The sequence below is a fragment of the Gopherus flavomarginatus genome, chromosome 22, assembly GCF_025201925.1.
Source record: "Gopherus flavomarginatus isolate rGopFla2 chromosome 22, rGopFla2.mat.asm, whole genome shotgun sequence".
NCBI lineage: Eukaryota > Metazoa > Chordata > Testudines > Testudinidae > Gopherus > Gopherus flavomarginatus.
Window position 1 is genome coordinate 8,926,252 of NC_066638.1, and position 19,662 is coordinate 8,945,913.

Sequence of the window (19,662 nt, forward strand, 5' to 3'; positions counted from 1 at the left end):
TATGAGTCTAAATCAAACATTTAAACAAATGGAGTAAATAGGACTATACACGTGCTTAAATTTAAGCATGCGCTTAAGTACTCTGCTGGATCAGGGCCTAAAGCAGGGCAGATTTAGGCCTTGTCTACACCACAAAGTTGCAGCGCTGGTGAGGGAGTTATAGCGCTGCAACTTAAGAGGTGTACACATCTGCAGGGCGTCACCAGCGCTGCAACTCTCTGTTTGCAGCGCTGGCCGTACACCCGTTGAAACTCGGGTGTAGAGGATCCAGCGCTGGTGATCCAGCGCTGGTCATCAGGTGTAAACACTCACCAGCGTTTTTCATGACCTCCGTGGAATAAACAGGTATCCCAGCATACCAGAGGAAGCCTCTCTGGTAATCAAGCAGGTCTCCTTCCCTGCGGTTTGCAGGGGGGTTCGGGGAACGCGAGAGCAAACCGCGGGGAAGCAGGTCTCCTTCCCCGCGGTTTGCTCTCGCGTTCCCCTAACCCCCGTGCAAGCAGATCTCCTTCCCCGCGGTTTGCAGGGAGGTTCGGGGAACGCGACAGCACACCGCGGGGAAGGAGATCTGCTTGTACGGGGGTTCGGGGAACACCGGAGCAAACCGCTGGGAAGGAGACCTGCTTGCACGGGGGTTCGGGGAACGCGACAGCACACCGCTGGGAAGGAGACCTGCTTGCACGGGGGTTCGGGGAACGCAAGAACAAACCGCGGGGAAGGAGACCTGCTTGGAGGGGGGGTGTTCGGGGAACACTGGAGCAAACTGCGGGGAAGGAGACCTGCTTCCCCGCGGTTTGCTCTCGCGTTCCCCTAACCCCCCTTGAAGCCGTCCAACAGCGCTGCAGTGTGGCCACATCTAACACCACTTGCAGCGCTGGTTGCTGTATGTCTGACCACTCTGCAGCGCTGGCCCTATACAGCTGTACTAATACAGCTGTAACAACCAGCGCTGCAAAATTGTAGATGTAGACATACCCTCAGTGGCTAGGGAGTGTCATGATAGCAGATTTGGCCTTTGTGGGTTTCTTTATTTAAGTTTCCTTGCAGCCCATCAACCGCATAGCATCTCATGCAAACACCATGAAAAGAAGGCAGCAAAGCTCAGTCCAAGCATTCTCTTTGCCTGTAATTTGTCTTCATTAAAAGAGCACACAGGACAGGGAAGTGAGGAAGGAACTTCCAAGCCTCCATCCAGAAGAAGTACAACTCCTACTAAAGACATTTTGAGGCAGCCGATTTGGCTGTCAGATGCAGTCACTTTGCAAGAAAGACCTTCCCCCTTTCTTCAGGCATTCTAACCCTGTCCTTGAACTTCATGCCTTCTGACTAGAGTTGGTCGGAAAACTGATAAGAAAAGTTCCCATGAAAAATGTCCACTGCAAAAAATCCACCATTTTTGGTTGAACAATTTTCATGGAAATTTTGGCACTTTCATAAGAAAGGGGTGTTATTATTAGGGCTGTCAATGAATAGCTGTTAACTCAAGAGATTAACTCAAAACAAATTAGCTCAATTAAAAAAATTAATCACAATTAATCACAGTTTTAATCTCACTGTTAACAATACCAGAATGTCAATTGGAATTTATTATAAATATTTGTGGATGTTTTTCTGCGATTTCAATTGCAACACAGAATACAAAGTGTACAGTGCTCACTTGCTATTATTATTTTTTATTACAAATATTTGCACTGTAAAAAAGATTAAACAAAAGAAATAGTATTTTTCAATTCACCTCATACAAGTACTGTAGTGAAATTTCTTTAGTGAAAGTGCAACTTACAAATGTAAATTTTTTTTGTTACATAACTGCACTCAAAAACAAAACAATGTAAAACTTTAGAGCCTACAAGTCCACTCAGTCCTACTTCTTGTTCAACCAATTGCCAAGACATACAACTTTGTTTACATTTACGGGAGATAATGTTGCCTGCTTCTTATTTACAACATCACCTGAAAGTGAGAACAGGCATTCACATGGCACTTTTGTAGTCAGTGTTGCAAGGTATTTATATGTCAGATATGCTAAACATTTGTATGTTCCTTCACTCTTCGGCCACCTTAGGGTCAGTCTGAGATCAGTGCCCCAGTAGGACTCTAGGGGGCACTACGCTGCTGGGATCTCATTATTCAGGAGACCTGTCAAACTGAGCTGCTGACCATGTGAAAAACCCCCTAGCAAAATTTCAATCTACATTTTTAGATTCAACTACTCTAAATTCTCCCTGCCATTTTGACAAAATATTCCTCTGTCCCACACAGTGGTGTAGTGCTACTATGAACCGTTGAGCCATCGCTGTGTTATACCCCAGAGGTGACCGCATTTCAGGGGCAGACAAAGAGATCACAGTAAACAGTGGGACTTCAGTAGTATAGCTGGTCAGGAATTTTTCTGCAGAAGTGTTTCTTTTTTGCTGAAAAATGCCAAATCGTCAAATCCAAAACTTGTTTGTGAAACAAAGTCAGTTCTGACAAATCTCCCAGCTCCAACCATTTCTGGGAAAAGGTTTCATAATTGTCAAAATGTCCTTTCTAAAGGAAAAGTTTGTTTTGGAGGGTTGGAGTGAGAAAGGACTTTTTGCTTAGAAATTTTGGTAAATTTAGCCTCAAAAAAAGGTTAAAAAAAAGAAAAAGTTTGAACTAAGAAATGAAACATCGAATTCTAAATGGAATGTTTTGATTGACCCAAAAGAATTTGTTTTGGGGGGTTTTTTTTGGCTTGTCAGTTGGTGAAAATTTTCAAGGTTTCAGCTTTTTGTTCTGATTTGAGATGGGGAAAAAAATTCCAAATCTCAAAAAGTCTCGCAAGGTGAGAAAACTGCTTCATGCCCAGCAATCTTCAACAGTTGCTTTGCCTGGGTAAGAAATGAGAATCACAACGTTCTCTTCTAATACCCTTTACCAGCGTAGCTGAGAACCTCCCAGAGCTAAGAATTAACAAGGAAGCTAGCATCTGTTATTCAAGGCTTCCTTTTCATCCACCCCTGAGAAGAGGCTGGGTCCCAACAAATGATAAATCAGCATTTTTAAAAATTCTTTACATACTTTGAAGTAGAACCAATTGTAGCAATTTTCTATCCACAAACAGCCCTCTGCAAAATGAGGAGTTCAGTCGTTTCGTTCAATTTCATTTTGTTTGTTTGATTTCCCGTTTTTCACAATTCCTGTTCAAACTGGGAAATGTTTTTAGCTGGCTCAGGGTATGAAGAAAAAGAGAACCCCAAACTGCAACCCCAGGGGAGCGTTTCAGCAACTAGCCTGCTCGACATTATATATAAACATCTCAAGTTCAAGTTTAATTCATCCCCCTGAGAAACTATTTTTTGCCAAGATAAAGATCTTGACATGTATTGCATTGGCACAATACAGCTTGTATCCCGAGTCTGAAATCAGGCTTCCGGGAAACAGCCCCCCTCCAGTATTAACTATTCCGTCTTCTGGTATGATACCAACGAGGCGTAAAATTTCCTTGGGTCAAAGTGGCAGCAAATGCTCCTGGTTATCACTCTAGGGTTCTACGCTGTACATGAATTATGGGCATAACACAAACAGTTGGGTACGTTCAGCAGAAAGACCCATCTCCGCCCTGCCACTGACACCAACAAGGAGGCGTTAAACTGGGCAGAAATCAACCAGGGAAGCATCCTGTCTCTCTCCTCCAGATCCACCCCTAGTCCATGGATCTGGGGCTGCACAGCTCAATGGTATGCATGGCTGGGCTGGGCAATGACTGTTCTCTGTGGCCCCCTCTACCTTCAAACAAGCAGATATTTCCTTTTATCAGCATCATCTTTCACAAAAATCACACTCAGCGCACTGATAACAACCTTTGCTCCCAGAGAGGGGTGATGGAGCAGTAGCTGGGGCTGGGGCGAGTGGTAGTAAAGCTGCAGGAGGAACCATGCTTCTGTGGACAGGGAAGGTGATAGGTCCATAGAGTAGAGCGAAGGCCCTAGGACACCATTGGATTCCCCCATTGATCTCAGGACACCCACAGGTTTTGTAGACCCCATTCCCTCCCTACTCCTGTATGGGGTGTGATGGGGGGACAATTTGCAGGAAACTGTGAGTGAGTTCCTGGCCTTTCCACAGACTCCAGCTTGGTTCGGAATAAGCTTTCAAACTAGGATCCCTCTGGCTTGAAAAATGAGGCTGGCAAGCTCATGCATAACACAATACATGGGATCACAGTCTACCCTAAACAGGAGTCTATTATTAAAGAAAATACACAGAAACCACAAATCAGGCTTCTTCCACGTGGCTTGAGTTCCAGCTTTGTCTCCCTTGTTTACCAGGGACCCCACCCTGTCTGGAACTCCATACAGTATATGGACAAATCTAGTGATTGAATAATATGCTACATGCAAAAATATTACAGTGAGGACAGTCTATCCTACAGTATTTCACTACCTAGAACCAAAAATCAGCAGTGGGAAAAACAAACAGAGCATCTCAGAACAAGGTTCAGTTTAAACACAAGTGAAGCTTCAGGGAAGTTCTTGCTCTTCCGAACAGGGACGGATTAAGGCAGGGGCTTTAGGGGCTGCAGCCCAGGGCCCTGGCTCAAGGAGGGCCCCGCAAAAATAAATCACAGGCAGCGATCTCCAACTCTGGGCTGCTAGAAGTCCCGTGGCACAGCGGGGTACTCAGGCAGGCTGCCTGCCTGTCTGCCATAGCCCCACGCCGCTGCCAGGAGCGGCTGCCTGCTAGCATGTCTCTGTGGCCCCTGGTGGGTGGGGGGAGGCGACTCTGCGCACTGCCCCCGCTCCCAGCACCATCCTCACAGCTCCCATTCGCCAGAAATCGACCAATGGGAGCTACAGGGGTGGCGCTTGCAGGTGCGGGCAGCTCACGGAGACATACTGTCCCCCTCCCCGCAGGGGCCGCAGAGACGTGCTAGGAGCCAGCCGCTTCTGGGAGCAGGGTTGGGCTGTGGCAGGCAGGCAGGCCTGAGCCCTGCTGCGCTGCCAGCTGGGAGCCACCTGTGGTAAGCACCTCCTGGCTGGAGCCTGCATCTCGCACCTCCTCCTCCACCCCAACCCCCTGCCCCAGATCAGAATCCCCTTCCTGCACCCAAACTCCCTCTCAGGCCCCGCACTCCCTCCTGCCCCCCAATACCCTGCCCCAGCCCCGTTCCACACCAAACTCTCTCCCAGGAAAAAGACTTGTATACAGGGGCCCCACAAAATCTAATAGCCCCGGGCCCACAGGAGAGTTAATCCGGCCCTGGTTCCCAAACCAGGAACCTTTGCCCAGACCCTCAGGCCAAGATTCTTGGCTACAATCCTCTTATTCTCCACACAGTTACTTTCTGCTGTTCATTCATAAGCCACGTTACTTTCCCCACATCCCAGACACATACAGAGATTTTTCATATCATAGAATTTATTGCCAGAAGGAGCCATTGGATCATCTAGTCGGACATCCTGTATAACACAGGCCATGAATCGCATCTGTTTACCCTGTATTGAGCCAAGATGCTATAGAGATCGAATCATAGACTCGTAGGATGGGAAAGGACCTTGCGAGGTCATCTAGTCCAGTCCCCTGCATTCAGCTCCATGTCTGTTCTAAAGTTGCTTCAAACTCTAATGACATCACTATACAAATTACTCCGTTTTCCTCGAGGAGGAAGTGTGCTGTGGATTTATGCAAATCTGCCAGCAATTCATGTGAATGTGATAAAAATATCCTTCAATCACTCTTCCCAAAATACTACTTGCCTGCTTCACCTTGGCTGATGGGCAAGCGAAATATCATTAAATTGTCATCATCCCAGTTTATCTGGGGTGGGTAGATTTTGTACTTGGCCTGGTTTGTTCTGATTATTTTGCAAGGTTGCCACAGTGAGTCAGTAATCACCCAGACCTCACTGTAAGTCAGTGTAGCTGCATTGACTCCAATGGGGCTACACTGATTTACATCACCCGAGGATCTAGCCCATTAAGTCTAACATGGGATCAAGAGAGGAAAAAACACAGTTGTCCTTAATCATAGCTGCGACACCATGCGTGGAGAAGTGGCCCTGCAGTTAGGGCAGTGGCTGCTAACTCAGGTCCAATCCCACTTCAGCCATGGGTGCCATACCTCAGTTTCCCCACCTGTAAATTGGGGGGGGAAATAACCTACCTCCCAGGGGTATGGCAAGACTTCATTCATTCAATGTGAGGAAGTTTGATACTATGGTGGAAAACGGTACAGAACTATTCTAATAATGAACAGCTTCCTTAAAGCACGGCGAGATCTATAAACAGCTCCATTGAGAATTTTTCTCTACCTATTGTGTGGCTCTCAGGTCTTAGTTTCTCAAAACTGCTAGCAATTTGCCTTGAACGAAGTGCAGTTTACCGAAGGGTGGGGGGAATGTAATGAGTGCATTCATGCACCATTTAATTTAATCGTTTGACCCCCATGCAGTCATATTTCTGAGAGGTAATTGGAACATTTTTTTTTACACAGTGCAAATAAAGGAAGCCCTAAAAAGGTGCTCTTTGTTACTAGTAATTACCGAGGAGTCAGAAATTTGGCCAGACTTGATAATTGTTGTCGTTTCTTGAAAGAAAGAAAGAAAAAAAAAAAACAAGCCCAAAGCTGGCAAAGAAACAACCAACCCTACAGTTTATTAAACAAGTCATTTCATATGTGTTATGGTGTTTAAGCCATTAAGGCATGAAAACATGAAGCTGGTCAAAGAATGACTTTGCAAGGCCTGAGCCTTTTAATAACCTCCCCAAGATGAACTCTGGCTCTGCTAGAAATACTACCAGAGCCTGGCGAATGGGTGCCATGTGACACAGTGGAGGGCATTTGCTCTCCCAGTGTAACCAAAAGCAAATGTAAAACCACACAGTGTGAAACTAACTGGGCCAAAGCCCACTGAAATCGACGGAGAGAGCATCCAGTGGCTGCGGATCAAGTGCTCTCGCAAAAGACACCAGGCAGGAACGAATCGGTGCTGAGCTTAGATTCAGAAAACAAAATTGAGATGAAAAGTCTGGAGAAAACAATGGCCCTGGTCTCCGTTCAGCATTTCCTGTCAATGTGGTGGAACGTTTGTGAGAAGGGCTAATAGATTGGGAAAGGGGAGGGGTAGGTGAGAGATTATTTTTAAAAAACGCTCTGAGGATAGAGTGAAAAAACATACAACCCTTCTTTGTTTAAAAAAGAAATGAGAACTCTCTGTAACAGTCTGGGGACACAGCCTGCCCAGGACCTGACCTGAAATTGTGGGGACTCAAGGAAGGGCGGGTGGCCTGCCAGTCTAGCCTAGAGCTGCAAAAATCCTGGGTTCTAATCCTGCACAGAGACAGTGAAGCTGTGAAAATTGCAGCAGGCCAACGGGCATGGCTTAAGAACCTGCATAGAGGGGTCGGGGCCTCCCAGGAAAATTCTCCCAGGTTTCATGCTGAACCCTATGCATCCTGGAGCAGGAGATTAGTGGGTGCTGGGTGGCCACTCATGATCAAGAAAACTGATAGTTATGTGCAACACTATCAAAGCTCAGTGCCTTGTATTGGTTTTAAGGATCTACCCAGTACTTAGTGAGATGAAGCTCTTCTGCAACCACTGCTCCCCCCTACCCCCACCCCGGCACCTCCAAGTCCAAACTTCTCAGCTCACTTCTACGGGCCAGTTCCTCAGCTGGTGTAAATCTCAGGAGGCCAACAGCGCTAGCCTGATTTATACCAAAATGGCCCTTTATGCAGTGCTTCATTTGTAATGAAAGCCAAGCCTAAGCACTGTCCTTGTCATAGCTGGAACCAAAACAGGATACAAACATCCCTAAACTTCGTGGTTCACCTCTATTCAAATGACCAACCGGCCCCTCTGGCTCTAAACTTCCCCCCACTCCGGAACGTTCTCTATGCTGTATTAAGTCAGGTGAATTTGTGCTTTGAAGCTTTTCCTCTTACATATGCGTGCAGTTAACCTCACAGTGGGAGCTGTACAGTACACAAGGGCTGTTTCAATCAGCTGTGTACACTACGACCCCCATACTCCACCTTCCGGCACCCAAAAATCTTCCAAGTCTTTCTGTGACCCAAATCCCAGAACCCTTTGCAGCCGCAAAGGATAGTGGGGTATGCTAAATCCTAGGATGATTCCCCCTTCTACTGTGGCTCAGGGAGGATCACTGCTGTATAAGACTCAGATAAGAATATTCTTTAGAAAAGTGGAATGGCCATGTGATTTTGGGGACAGTGCCTTTAAGGGCTGGGCTTCCCACTCAGAGAGTCTTGGCCATACAGAATTTTTAAAGAAAAAGCACTTCAACACCTTTCAATAGTATCAGAGGGGTAGCCGTGTTAGTCTGGATCTGTAAAAGCAGCAAAGAGTCCTGTGGCACCTTATAGACTAACAGACGTTTTGGAGCATGAGCTTTCGTGGGTGAATACCCACTTCGTCAGATGCATGGAAATGCATGGAAATGCATCTGACGAAGTGGGTATTCACCCACGAAAGCTCATGCTCCAAAACGTCTGTTAGTCTATAAGGTGCCACAGGACTCTTTGCTACCTTTCAATAGCTCTTTTTAAAAAGACACCTTTACACCAGTTCCTGAATCTCCTTTGGTATCAGGCTAGATTCTGCCCTTCGATGTGCAAGAATGGGCAAAGGAGAAGGCGCTAGAAACCTCAGTGAGGTGTTCAGATTTCATGACAATGGGTGTGGTATGAGAACCGAGATAGATAAGATAAGATACAGAGCGCGTGGGCAGCAAGAAATGAGGCGTGCCTGCCTTTGATATAAATATACTGCAGGATGGGGTGGTGCGATATAAAGGGTTTTAATCGGCATGGGTTTGGGATGGCAAAGCCACACACTAGTTATGTAGATCATCCAAGTGAGTGCTGATATTTAAGGTATTTAAGTTTATGGTACTATGTGCTATATCCCTCCATCTGCAGTGCTAGGCTGCCCTGACTAAGCAAAGTTCCCATTCCGATCCCTTCCCTCGCCATACAGATAGGGATTGAAGTAACAAAGTCCTAATCAGGACTGATTCACAAACATCAAGGGGCTTTTCCCAGCAGGATTTCTTATCCCTGTAGCTCTCTCTCTCTCTCAGAGTTCCTCCCTGCCTTTTATAGCCCTGAGTCAGAGCTAAAGCAACCCAGCTAATCCGGCTGCCAGGGTGAGTCAGCAGAATAGCTCTGTAATCTCCTCACAGTGTCCTAAAGCTTGACCCACAGAGAGTGCCTTATGCCACCTGAATCCAAACATACTAGTGGAAGACGTGAGAAAGTAATAATAATTGCACAAACTTCTAAAAATAGCTTTTCCATAGATCATGTCATGACTTAAAAAACCAATATGTTACACAGGCTTGTATGCCAGGAGCTGCACGTGATGTAAGACTCAGGCCATTAGAGTGGCCATCACAAGTCATTAACAGAAACATGACCACAAGCACTAAGTCGGTGTATTATATGCACACATTAAATCAGTGGGAGCTGCACAATATCATCATTGAATCAGGCCCATTTTACGCAAATAACCATTACTATGTATTAATCTGTTCATAATAAGGGAAAGTTCATTGCTGCCAGTGTTCCAGTGGACAAGGAAAATGGCACAATATTAATTAATTCATTAAGTCATCATGAATATTGAATTTGCAAAGGAAACGTGCTGCAACATAGACAGAAATCATTTCATCTTTCAACATGTCTGATTATTAATAGCAGCGCAGTAGATATAAATACTGTTGTGATCTGTGGACTTTACAACAGACCTGTGGGAAGTCAGGGGTGTTAGAGGAAAGATCCTTCTACAGGAGATGAATTCTGAGCTGGAATTTTCCTCTTGTATCATTTAATCCTTTACCTTTGGGCCAGCATTAATAAGCAACAGAAAAGCAAACCACTAAATGAAAAGAAATGAACGTCATGCATTAAAATAACATTATGGCCACTCAGTCGACATTAGCATAGAAGGAGCAATGGATCACACAGAATCTTCCCTGGGATAAATACGTAGGCTGGGCCATTTTTGTGCATTTCTCATTACAGTAGCCTGCTTGCTTGTCTACTCGGGTTTTTGGCTGGAGGGAGAACATCTATTTTAAACAGGTTTTCCAACTGTGACTGTAAACATTAGAAACAGGCTTGACGCTTGGAGCTGTCTTAGGCCTCACGACGCAAATAGGGAAGGCTTTGAACATTGCCTGCTCCTGTTCCTCTGGAGCAATGATCGGATCTCACAGGCACCGGCTGCACTGCATTTCCATTTCCCAGAAGAAACCTTTGGCAAATCCTTTCGTCCCTGTTCAATTCTTCTTTCAGGCTGGAAGAGTCACTCTTCCTCGGGGTTTCTTTACCAGCCCCTTTTGGGAGGAAGGATGGTCTTGTGATAAGACACTGGGCCGGTCTCTGGGAGAGCTGGGTTCAATGGACTCCATTAATGGTTACGATCAGCATTCATTCGTATGATCGAATCACTTAGGAGCCCATCATGGAACAGGACTGCATGGTGCTAGGTGCTGTACAGACAAAGAGCACAAAGACAGGCTCTGCCCCAAAGAGCCTACAACCAAATTACAAGGCAGGAGACAAAACGACAGATGGGGAAGCACACGGAAACAATGAGACAACGTTGATCAGCGTGACAGGCAGCTACCTAACCATGGTAAAGCATATAGAGTCATAGAACTGGAAGGGACCTTAAGGCGTCATCTAGCCCAGTCCCCTGCACTCACGGCAGGACAAAGTATTATCTAGACCATCCCTGACAAGTGTTTGTCCAACCTGCTCTTAAAAATCCCCAACGATGGTGATTTCACCACCTCTTTAGGCAATTTATTCCAGTGGGCTGTAGCCCACAAAAGCTTATGCTAAAATCAATTTGTTAGTCTCTAAGGTGCCACAAGTCCTCCTGTTCTTTTTGCGGATATAGACTAACATGGCTGCTACTCTGAAATCTGACAGTTAGGAAGTTTTTCCTAACGTTCAACCTAAACTGCCTTTGCTGCAGTTTAAGCCCATTGCTTCTTGTTCTATCCTTAGAGGCTAAGGTGAACAAGTTTTCTCCCTCCTCCTGATGACACTCTTTTAGACACCTGAAAACTGCTATCATGTCCCCTCTCAGTCTCCTCTTCTCCAGACTAAACAAACCCAATTTTTTCAATCTTTACTCACAGTTCATGTTTTCTAGACCTTTAATCATTTTTGTTGCTCATTTCTGGACTTTCTCCAGTTTGTTCACATCTTTCCTGAAATACTCCAGTTGAGGCCTAATCAGCACGGAGTAGAGCGGAAGAATTACTTCTCGTGTCTTGCTTACAATATTCCTGCTAATACATCCCAGAATGATGTTTGCTTTTTTTGCAACAGCGTTACATTGTTGACTCATATTTAGCTTGTGATCCACTATGACCCCTAGATCCCTTTCTGCCCTACTCCTTCCTAGGCAGTCTTTTCCCAGTTTGCATGTGTGCAACTGATTGCTCCTTCCTAAGTGGGGTACTTTGCATTTGTCCTTATTGAATTTCATAGAAATAGAAATAGAAATAGAAATAGAAAAATAGAAATAGAAATAGAGCTGAAAAATTTTCAGGGGAACAGTTTTCTGTAAGAAAATGAAATTTTTGGTGGGACAAGGTCAAAATGAATTGTTCAAGCTTTCCCGGTTTGATAACGTTGAAACTTTTTTATATAAAGTCAAAGCATTTCAGTTCTCATTTTGTTTAGACTTTTAAATTATAACCCACTATTAAAATGATAGGCTATTTACATGTACTATATTTAATATTAGAATGATTCAGCATGATCTAAATGATTTGCCATTCAAAAAGGGTCCAAATTGATTTTTTTTAAACTTTCATTCCACAAGAAATTTCAGCTTTTTGCTCCGACTTGGAACAAAAACGGATTTGAAATGTCGGCATTTCCTGCCGAAGGGAATTTCCATTTTTCAGCCAGTTGTTAAATTCTTGGTTCCTTTGCGGCCCAGGGCAAGTCATTTAATCTCCCTGCACCACAGTGCCTAACCTGTAAAATGGTCACAACACTCACTTTCTCCCCTCCTTTCTCTGCCATGTTTATTTCAATTGCAAACACTTCCAGGCAGGAACTGTCGCTAACACTGTGTATGTACAATTGGGCCCTGACTTTGGACAGGGCTGTAGGCACTATCGCAATGTTGGTGAAAAATAACCACCACCACCGACGATGCTGTGCAAAGGTTGCACCAACTCTTACAGCTGAGGCAGCAGAGTTCTCAAGAACAGTGGAGGCTAGAGGACAGGCAACTGGGAGACTAAAGCACCTAGCCTCTAATCCTGCTCCGAAACCGACTTGCTGGGTGATCTTGAGCAAATCACTTAATAGCACCAGGCCAAATCCTTGGTGACGCATGTGCATGCCCACAGTTGGGATTGAGCCTGTGTAACAAAGAGCAGGAAGCTGGTTCTCGATTTCTGAGCCCCTAAAAGGGGGGTGATGGTATTCATCTACCACAGAGGACAGGCTGTGAGGATTAAGTAGAGAGTGGGCCCCTTTTCTGCCTTCAGTTATAGCCATGTAACCCTGGCCAATTGAAGTGGGTTACACAGGGGATAGCGTGAACACTTGGTGTATGGAAAGCTCTACCTCTGGCCTATGCTTCAGGCCGATGACTGAAGGTCATGGCTCGGCTGGAATGGGATTAGGGGGTACCCTCACATTGCTGAATCCACTCTGAAGGCCAGTGTCTCACATTATAAGACAATAAGGAAAGAGGGTAGGGCTTAATCTTGTCCATATCCCCAAAGGGAAAATCAAATATTCATTCACAAGGCTCTTGCACATACCTGGCCCCAAGGAACCAAGTTTGCTTGCCTCTTGGAGAAGAGCTAACCTACAGATGTTTAACATCTGTGGGGCTGGCAGTGGATGCTGAAGGGAGCTGTGCCAGGTAAGGAGGGAGCCTTTTCGTTGCTCAGAAGTGGGATCAGCTGGTGGCTTTTGGGGGGAGTTTGTTCCAGCCTCCTGCTGCGGTGTGAACTGTTCTTAACGTGACCCCGCCCTCCCCACTTGAAGTGTTTGGGTGGCGGTTGGCAATTCTGATGATATTTTACCGAAGTAAAAAAATGTCAAACATTTCAGCTGCTCCCAAACAAACACAAACAAAAAGAGTCAATGACACATGAGTTGTCTAATTCATACCAGGAGGAAGGAGTTTCCCTAAAAACAGAAATTTTCAACTGGAAAAAAAAAATCTAAACTGGACATTTTTTTCTGCCCAGTCATGACTCTTCATGACACAATGTGATCACACGATGCAAAAAATGTCATGTTGTGACCTCAGGTTGCAAGATGGTGACATTTTCCCCAGCCTGAAAGAGTTTACGGGCCAGCTAAACAGTGCCATGAATGGCACATGAAGAATGAGGAACTGTCCTGGCAAATTTCAGACATTCACTTGCAAAATTCAGGGTAACGGCAGCTTCCATACTTCAGCATTATGTTTTGCAGGGTAAATTAAACAATTTGCTGCCTCTCTCACTTTCTAATGTAACATCTCTGCAGGGTTTTATACCATTACCATCACTATCAATGTCCAGTCCCGGAAAGATTTCAAAGTGATTGTTTTAAGAACAATATTATGGGCCAAATTCAGCACTGATTTAAGCAGTTACAGTTAACAGTTAACAGGACTGTCAATAGTAGATGTACCAATTTACTCCAGTGTTGAATTCGATGTTACCAAACAGCTTCAGACTTGATTTTTCAGTTTTCTGCCTCCCGTGGGTTAAGCGGTTAGCTGCTATGGATATTCAAAGTTCTGCACAAAAACTGCAGTTTATTGAAGTTTGGGCTCTCTCTAAATAAAGAGCTTGCAAAGAAAAGAAAAAAAAAGGAAATTCCACAGGAAGTTCAAATATTTTATTACTTCCTGTTTGAACAAGCATGTCAACACTTGGCACTTGAAGTGCAATTTGTTCAGAATTTAAGGTGTCAGCTTGAAAAATGTTATTTCCAGCCCTAACCCACAACAAATTTTAGCGCAATAATCAAAGTAATAAATGAAAAAGAAAACAACCGCGGCATTTCAGAGTAACTCTTTCCTGGTGCAAACAGTACATGATCTGGCATGTTGAGGGAGGATACATGCTGTAAAAGCTCCTATCAGGTTCATTGAATGGCCTCTTTTTCAAAACCCAACCTCTCACATTTCCCACATGGAGTTTTGCACACCGGACGGATTGCTAGGGAAAACTGCAGGTGCAAATGAGAGAAATGGCCAAATCCAGCTTCCCGGCTGCAACTCATTAGATCAGCTACTACATTCTCTTGTTATTTTTGCCTGCCATTTATGCAAAATTAGGGACCAGATAAAGGCCCCTTTGAAAAAGAGAGCCTTGAATACATTGTCCTGACTCTTTGGTTCTTACGGGATTTAAACAGGTAAAGAGCAGATGTAGACACCTCCACTGCAACATTCACCCCACAGGCCAGCTTTCAACTTCCAGCCCAACCCGCAGCTCCTGGGTCTTACTCTAACCTAATGTAGATATCGGTTTAGAACTGGCTGAAACTCGGCATTTCAGTTCTGCGGGAAATTCTGACGTTTCAAAACTTGTTTACGTTCCAAACTGGAACAAAAAACAAAAACCAACTTTCAAAATTTCCCATGATATCCCCTGGATGCAGATTCTTCTCCTTATAATTCAGGGATGTTGTGATCTGGAGTTGGGATCGGACCACATCTCTAGTTGAAAGATATGCTTGAGGATAAGGGTGCAAAGAGCAAACCCCAGGACAAAGCTCAGTGTTGAAACATGGGGGCTGGGGATGAAGAAAAAATCAGAACTTCAGTCCCAGCCTATATGGGAGGCCTCAGGGGTACTCCACACCCACTGCAGCAGGCAGGTGATAATGTTGTGTACAGGGGCTGGGGCGTATTTCTGATTGAAAACCTTACAAAATGCGGTGCTCTCTCCATCTCAGAAGATGATACCCTGGGATTTCCCAGGCTACTGATACAAATGGCTGATTCTTTTAGTACAGAAGATGACTTTTGTTCCATACCTGACTGGCCCCATGGCCTTCCCAGCCCTGTACCCCCGCTTCCAGCACTGGCCGACACCTGGTGCTGCAAGAGAAGGAACAAAGGCAAAGCTTTCTGCCAACTGTACAATGCTGGAGATGGGGTGGGGGGGTGACCATTGATACCCTTGCAGTGATCAGCTAATGGCCATAGACAGGGGATTAATAATAAGAATACTCAGCTCCAAGCAGTACATCTCAAACTGCTTCACAAAGGAGATCAGTATCATTATTCCCATTCTACAGAGGCAGAAACTGAGGCATAAACAGGTGAAGTGACTTGCCCAAGGTCACTCAGCATCGAAACCAGGACTAGAACTCAGGAGTCCCAATCCAGGATTCGACCCACTAGACACCACCTCCCATAGAGGAGGAGGATGATAACAAGCCATGAGTTTTACAACAAAGTAACTGCCCACAGTAACTCAGCCGGTTAGGAAGTCTTAGCCCACACACCACAAAGCGACCTTCAGACCATTAAGAATCTTTAATTTAATCCCCATACTGAAATTCAAAGGCAGAATGGAAATGTTTCTGTTTGATTGTTGGCAAGTGCCGATTACTGGAGAAATCAATCAAAGAAAACCAAATTGTAAAAATATTAACTATGAAAGCTTTTGTTAGAAGGCAGTGTGGCCTAGTGGATTGGGCCTAGGCTGGATTGTCAGAAGACCTAGGTTCTGAACCCGATGGCGACCTTATCCAAATGCCTCTCCCACCTTTTGTCTATTTATATTCTAAATTGTTCAGGCTGGGGCTGTTTCTTACTATGTGTATGTATATCACCAGACGCTTCAGTTAGAGTACTACTGTAACAGGAAAAAAACCCCATTGTTGCTTAAAAAAATGGCATCACCTGGACTCTGACCATTTCAAACAATAACTACCACATCAAGCCAGCCCCGATGGGTGACATTCGAAACCTCTGTGCTTTTGTCCAAAATTTAAAAACCACCACCAAACACCCACACACCCACAAACACACACACAAAAACTAAACCAAATCAAACCATTTCACACGGAGGCCTGACGCTTGTTACACTCTGATCCTGGTCTGGCATTCAGCGGAGCATATGGCCACAGCATCAACAGAAAATATTTTCGAAAGCGTATTTAGAAGGATCAAAATGTTCCCCTTTAACCTTGACACTGACAGCTCTCCAGCCAAAGAGAACAAATTCCGCCTTATAGTCCAGGAGGGTCGCACTGCATAATCCTCAGTAAAGGAATGTAAGGTCTGGGCAAAGCTTTCCAGTTCAATGCCAGGCAGAAAGCAGCAAGGCAGCCACTAGGAGCTAAGAAGCGGAAGAAAGGGCTTGATCTCCAAATACGAGAAGTGATGCAAAGTAAATGGGGTGTGTGTGTGTGTGTGTGATGCTCCTGTATAGTGTCATTCAGGCAGAGATGACCCCTGGGGGGCCAGAGGCTTCAGCAGCTGACGCTCAGTCCATGTGAGCATGCTCACTACAAGCCAACTAACAAATCAGGGGTGGAGGCGGCACAGGACCCCACATGACACCCCCCCCACACACACAGATGCATCACCTCTGTACACATGGTTCATGGCTGGGGCTCCTTGGTGCTACTGCAGTACCAATAAATCATAATGCTGGAAGAATTCTTCCATCTAATTAATGCAGAGGACTTTCCCAGCGCTCCTGAATTCAGTGGAGCAGCCATGCAAATCTAGGACGGCCCGAACCCGCTCAGCTCACGTCACATGGGGCAGAATTTGATCAAAACAAAACCCAAGAGCAACAAGAGCGGAGAGTTTTTCAAACAAAGGAACAGCACATGCCTGCCGAACGCCGCAGTGCTGGGAACCTGAAAGCAAAACTGACTACAAATGAAAGAGGGCAACTGGCTTCAGCGCTTTGCATGATTCTGATGAAGAGAAATGCATAGAGACAATGAACCCTGAAAAGGAAACGGGACTTTTAAAGCCCTTTCTGTTTTAATAATCTAAGAAAAACACATCAAGAAATGGGCTTGCTTAGGGTCCATGTACTAAGTGGTGCTGGGCACCATTGGCTTCAATGAGACTAGCAAGTGCTCTGCATTGCTCAGGATTTGAGCCAGTGGTTATTTTTTAAGCCAACAGCATTTGTCTGCATCCCGAGGGCTATAAGCAGTAAAACCATATCCTACCAATCATCTTCATAGTGCTATTTGTGTAAGCACACAGGGTTTCAAGCACACAGGCAGCTTTCAACACACATATTCAGTGTGTGCTTACAACGTTCACTGTCCCAAAGAAACCCTGCACATGCTGCAAATCAGACCCCTCCGAGTGCTCTCATGACATGCCAGCACTGGCACGCACTTTAACACAATAAAGAGCCTGACTGGGCTGTGCACTGGTACATAAGCATCTTTCACACACATATACGTGGTAACATCAGCCTGCTCCACACACCCTCTCCTACTCACCCGCTTCCAAATAAAATACATAACTTACTTCTTGGTTCCCGGGGTCCATCCACAGTCACTTTAATGGCTCGGTGATAGGTAGCGACTTGTGTGGGGTTTGTGAACACTGTGATTGTCAATGTAAAGCTTTTTCCTAAAAGGAGAGAGAGAAAAAGGAGAGGAAATGCACATGGGTTGATTTCTTCAGTAAGCAGAGTGCATCCGGAGGCTTGGAAAGCTTAGGGCCAGATTTCGGAAATGATCATGAAGCCACAAATGCTGCTGTACAAATGAAACTAAGGGAGCATCTGATTCATATATTTAAATTTGTGAGGCACTGTTTGTTGCTGGCAGGTACCAAGAAATTGGGCCTGGTCCCACTGGAGTCAATGGCAAACCTCCCACTGAGAGAGCTGGGCCCATTTCTGAATCAAAGCAAGAATCCTTTTTGATACATTATAACAGCCAGGATTATTTTTCCTCTCTACCTAGAACAGTTTCCTTCTTCTCATGTGACAGGACGTTTCCTCCTCCCCATGCAAATCCAACCTCGAAACCCAATGCTGTCAACTCACTTCCCATCATTACTCTCAGACCTGGAGCTCTCTGCCCCCCAGCACCTGGGCACCAAGGGCCCAACTGTGCAACCATAGGTTTGTGTCACCGGTCCCAGAGATTGCTCAGGGCATGAGCAAACTTCTCAGCATGAGTCAGGATTCCAGAATTGGGCCCATAAAATAAAGTATTTTTTAAATGATAGATACACACATTTGGATGATAAGGCTAGATAGATAGATAGAGCAAACATTTACTACCAAGAGTAGTACTTACTACCATGTGCAATTCTATTAACTTCATTGGCACTGCACCCAGTTGTCAATATCTGCATGACAAAGCCCTTATTTTTTTTAATTTACTGTCATGAACATAAAAACATAAGAACGGCCAGTATCCTGACCAAAGGTCCATCCAGCCCAGTATCCTGTCTGCTGACAGTGGCCAATGCCAGGTGTTCCAGAGGGAGTGAACCTAACAGGTAATGATCAAGTGATCTCTCTCCTGCCATCCATCTCCACCCTCTGATAAACAGAGTCTAGGGACACCATTCCTTACCCATCCTGGCTAATAGCCATTAATGGTCTTAACCTCCATGAATTTATCTAGTTCTTTTTTAAACCCTGTTATAGTCCTAGCCTTCACAACCTCCTTAGGCAAGGAGTTCCACAGGTTGACTGTGAGCTGTGTGAAGAACCTCCTTTTATTTGTTTTAAACCTGCTGCCCATTAATTCCATTTGGTGGGCCCTAGTTCTTATATTATGGGAACAAGTAAATAACTTTTCCTTATTCACTTTCTCCACACCACTCATGATTTTCTATACCTCTATCATATTCCCCCCTCAGTCTCCTCTTTTCCAAGCTGAAAAGTCCTAGCCTCTTTAATCTCTCCTCATATGGGACCTGTTCCAATCCCCTAATCATTTTAGCTGCCCCTCTCTGAACCTTTTCTAGTGCCAGTATAGCTTTTTTGAGATGAGGAGACCACATCTGTATGCAGTATTCAAAATGTGGGTGTACCATGGATTTATATAAGGGCAATAAGATATTCTCCATCTTATTCTCTATGCCTTTTTGAATGATTCCAAATATCCTGTTTGCTTTTTTGACTGCTGCTGCACACTGCATGGACGTCTTCAGAGAACTATCCACAATGACTCCAAGATCTCTTTCCTGATTAGTTGTAGCTAAATTAGCCCCCATCATATTGTATGTACAGTTGGGGTTATTTTTTCCAATGTGCATTACTTTACATTTATCCACATTAAATTTCATTTGCCATTTTCCTGCCCAATCACTTAGTTTTGTGAGATCACTTTGAAGTTCTTCAGTCTGCTTTGATCTGTAATTGCCGGGATCACCTCTTGAGCCCTTTTTAAATATTGGCATTACATTAGCTATCTTCCAGTCACTGGGTACAGAAGCCAATTTAAAGGACAGGTTACAAACCATAGTTAATAGTTCCATAATTTCACATTTGAGTTCTTCAGAACTCTTGGGTGAATGCCATCTGGTCCCAGTGACTTGTTACTGTTACGTTTATCAATTAATTCCAAAACCTCCTCTAGTGATACTTCAGTCTGTGACAATTCCTCAGATTTGTCACCTACAAAGGACAGCTCAGGTTTGGGAATCTCCCTAACAACCTCAGCCGTGGAGACTGAAGCA

At 44.8% G+C, this 19,662-nt stretch overlaps 1 protein-coding gene across 1 annotated transcript in view; it reads right to left on the reverse strand.

Annotated features, from left to right (window-relative positions):
• The window catches only part of RUNX3 (RUNX family transcription factor 3), a 117,231-nt gene that overhangs the window by 33,836 nt on the left and 63,733 nt on the right, over window positions 1–19,662 (reverse strand). Inside the window, exon 5 of the mRNA XM_050932235.1 lies at window positions 17,488–17,592. Coding sequence (XP_050788192.1) covers window positions 17,488–17,592 — 105 coding nt within the window. The remainder of the gene's footprint in view (window positions 1–17,487; window positions 17,593–19,662) is intronic.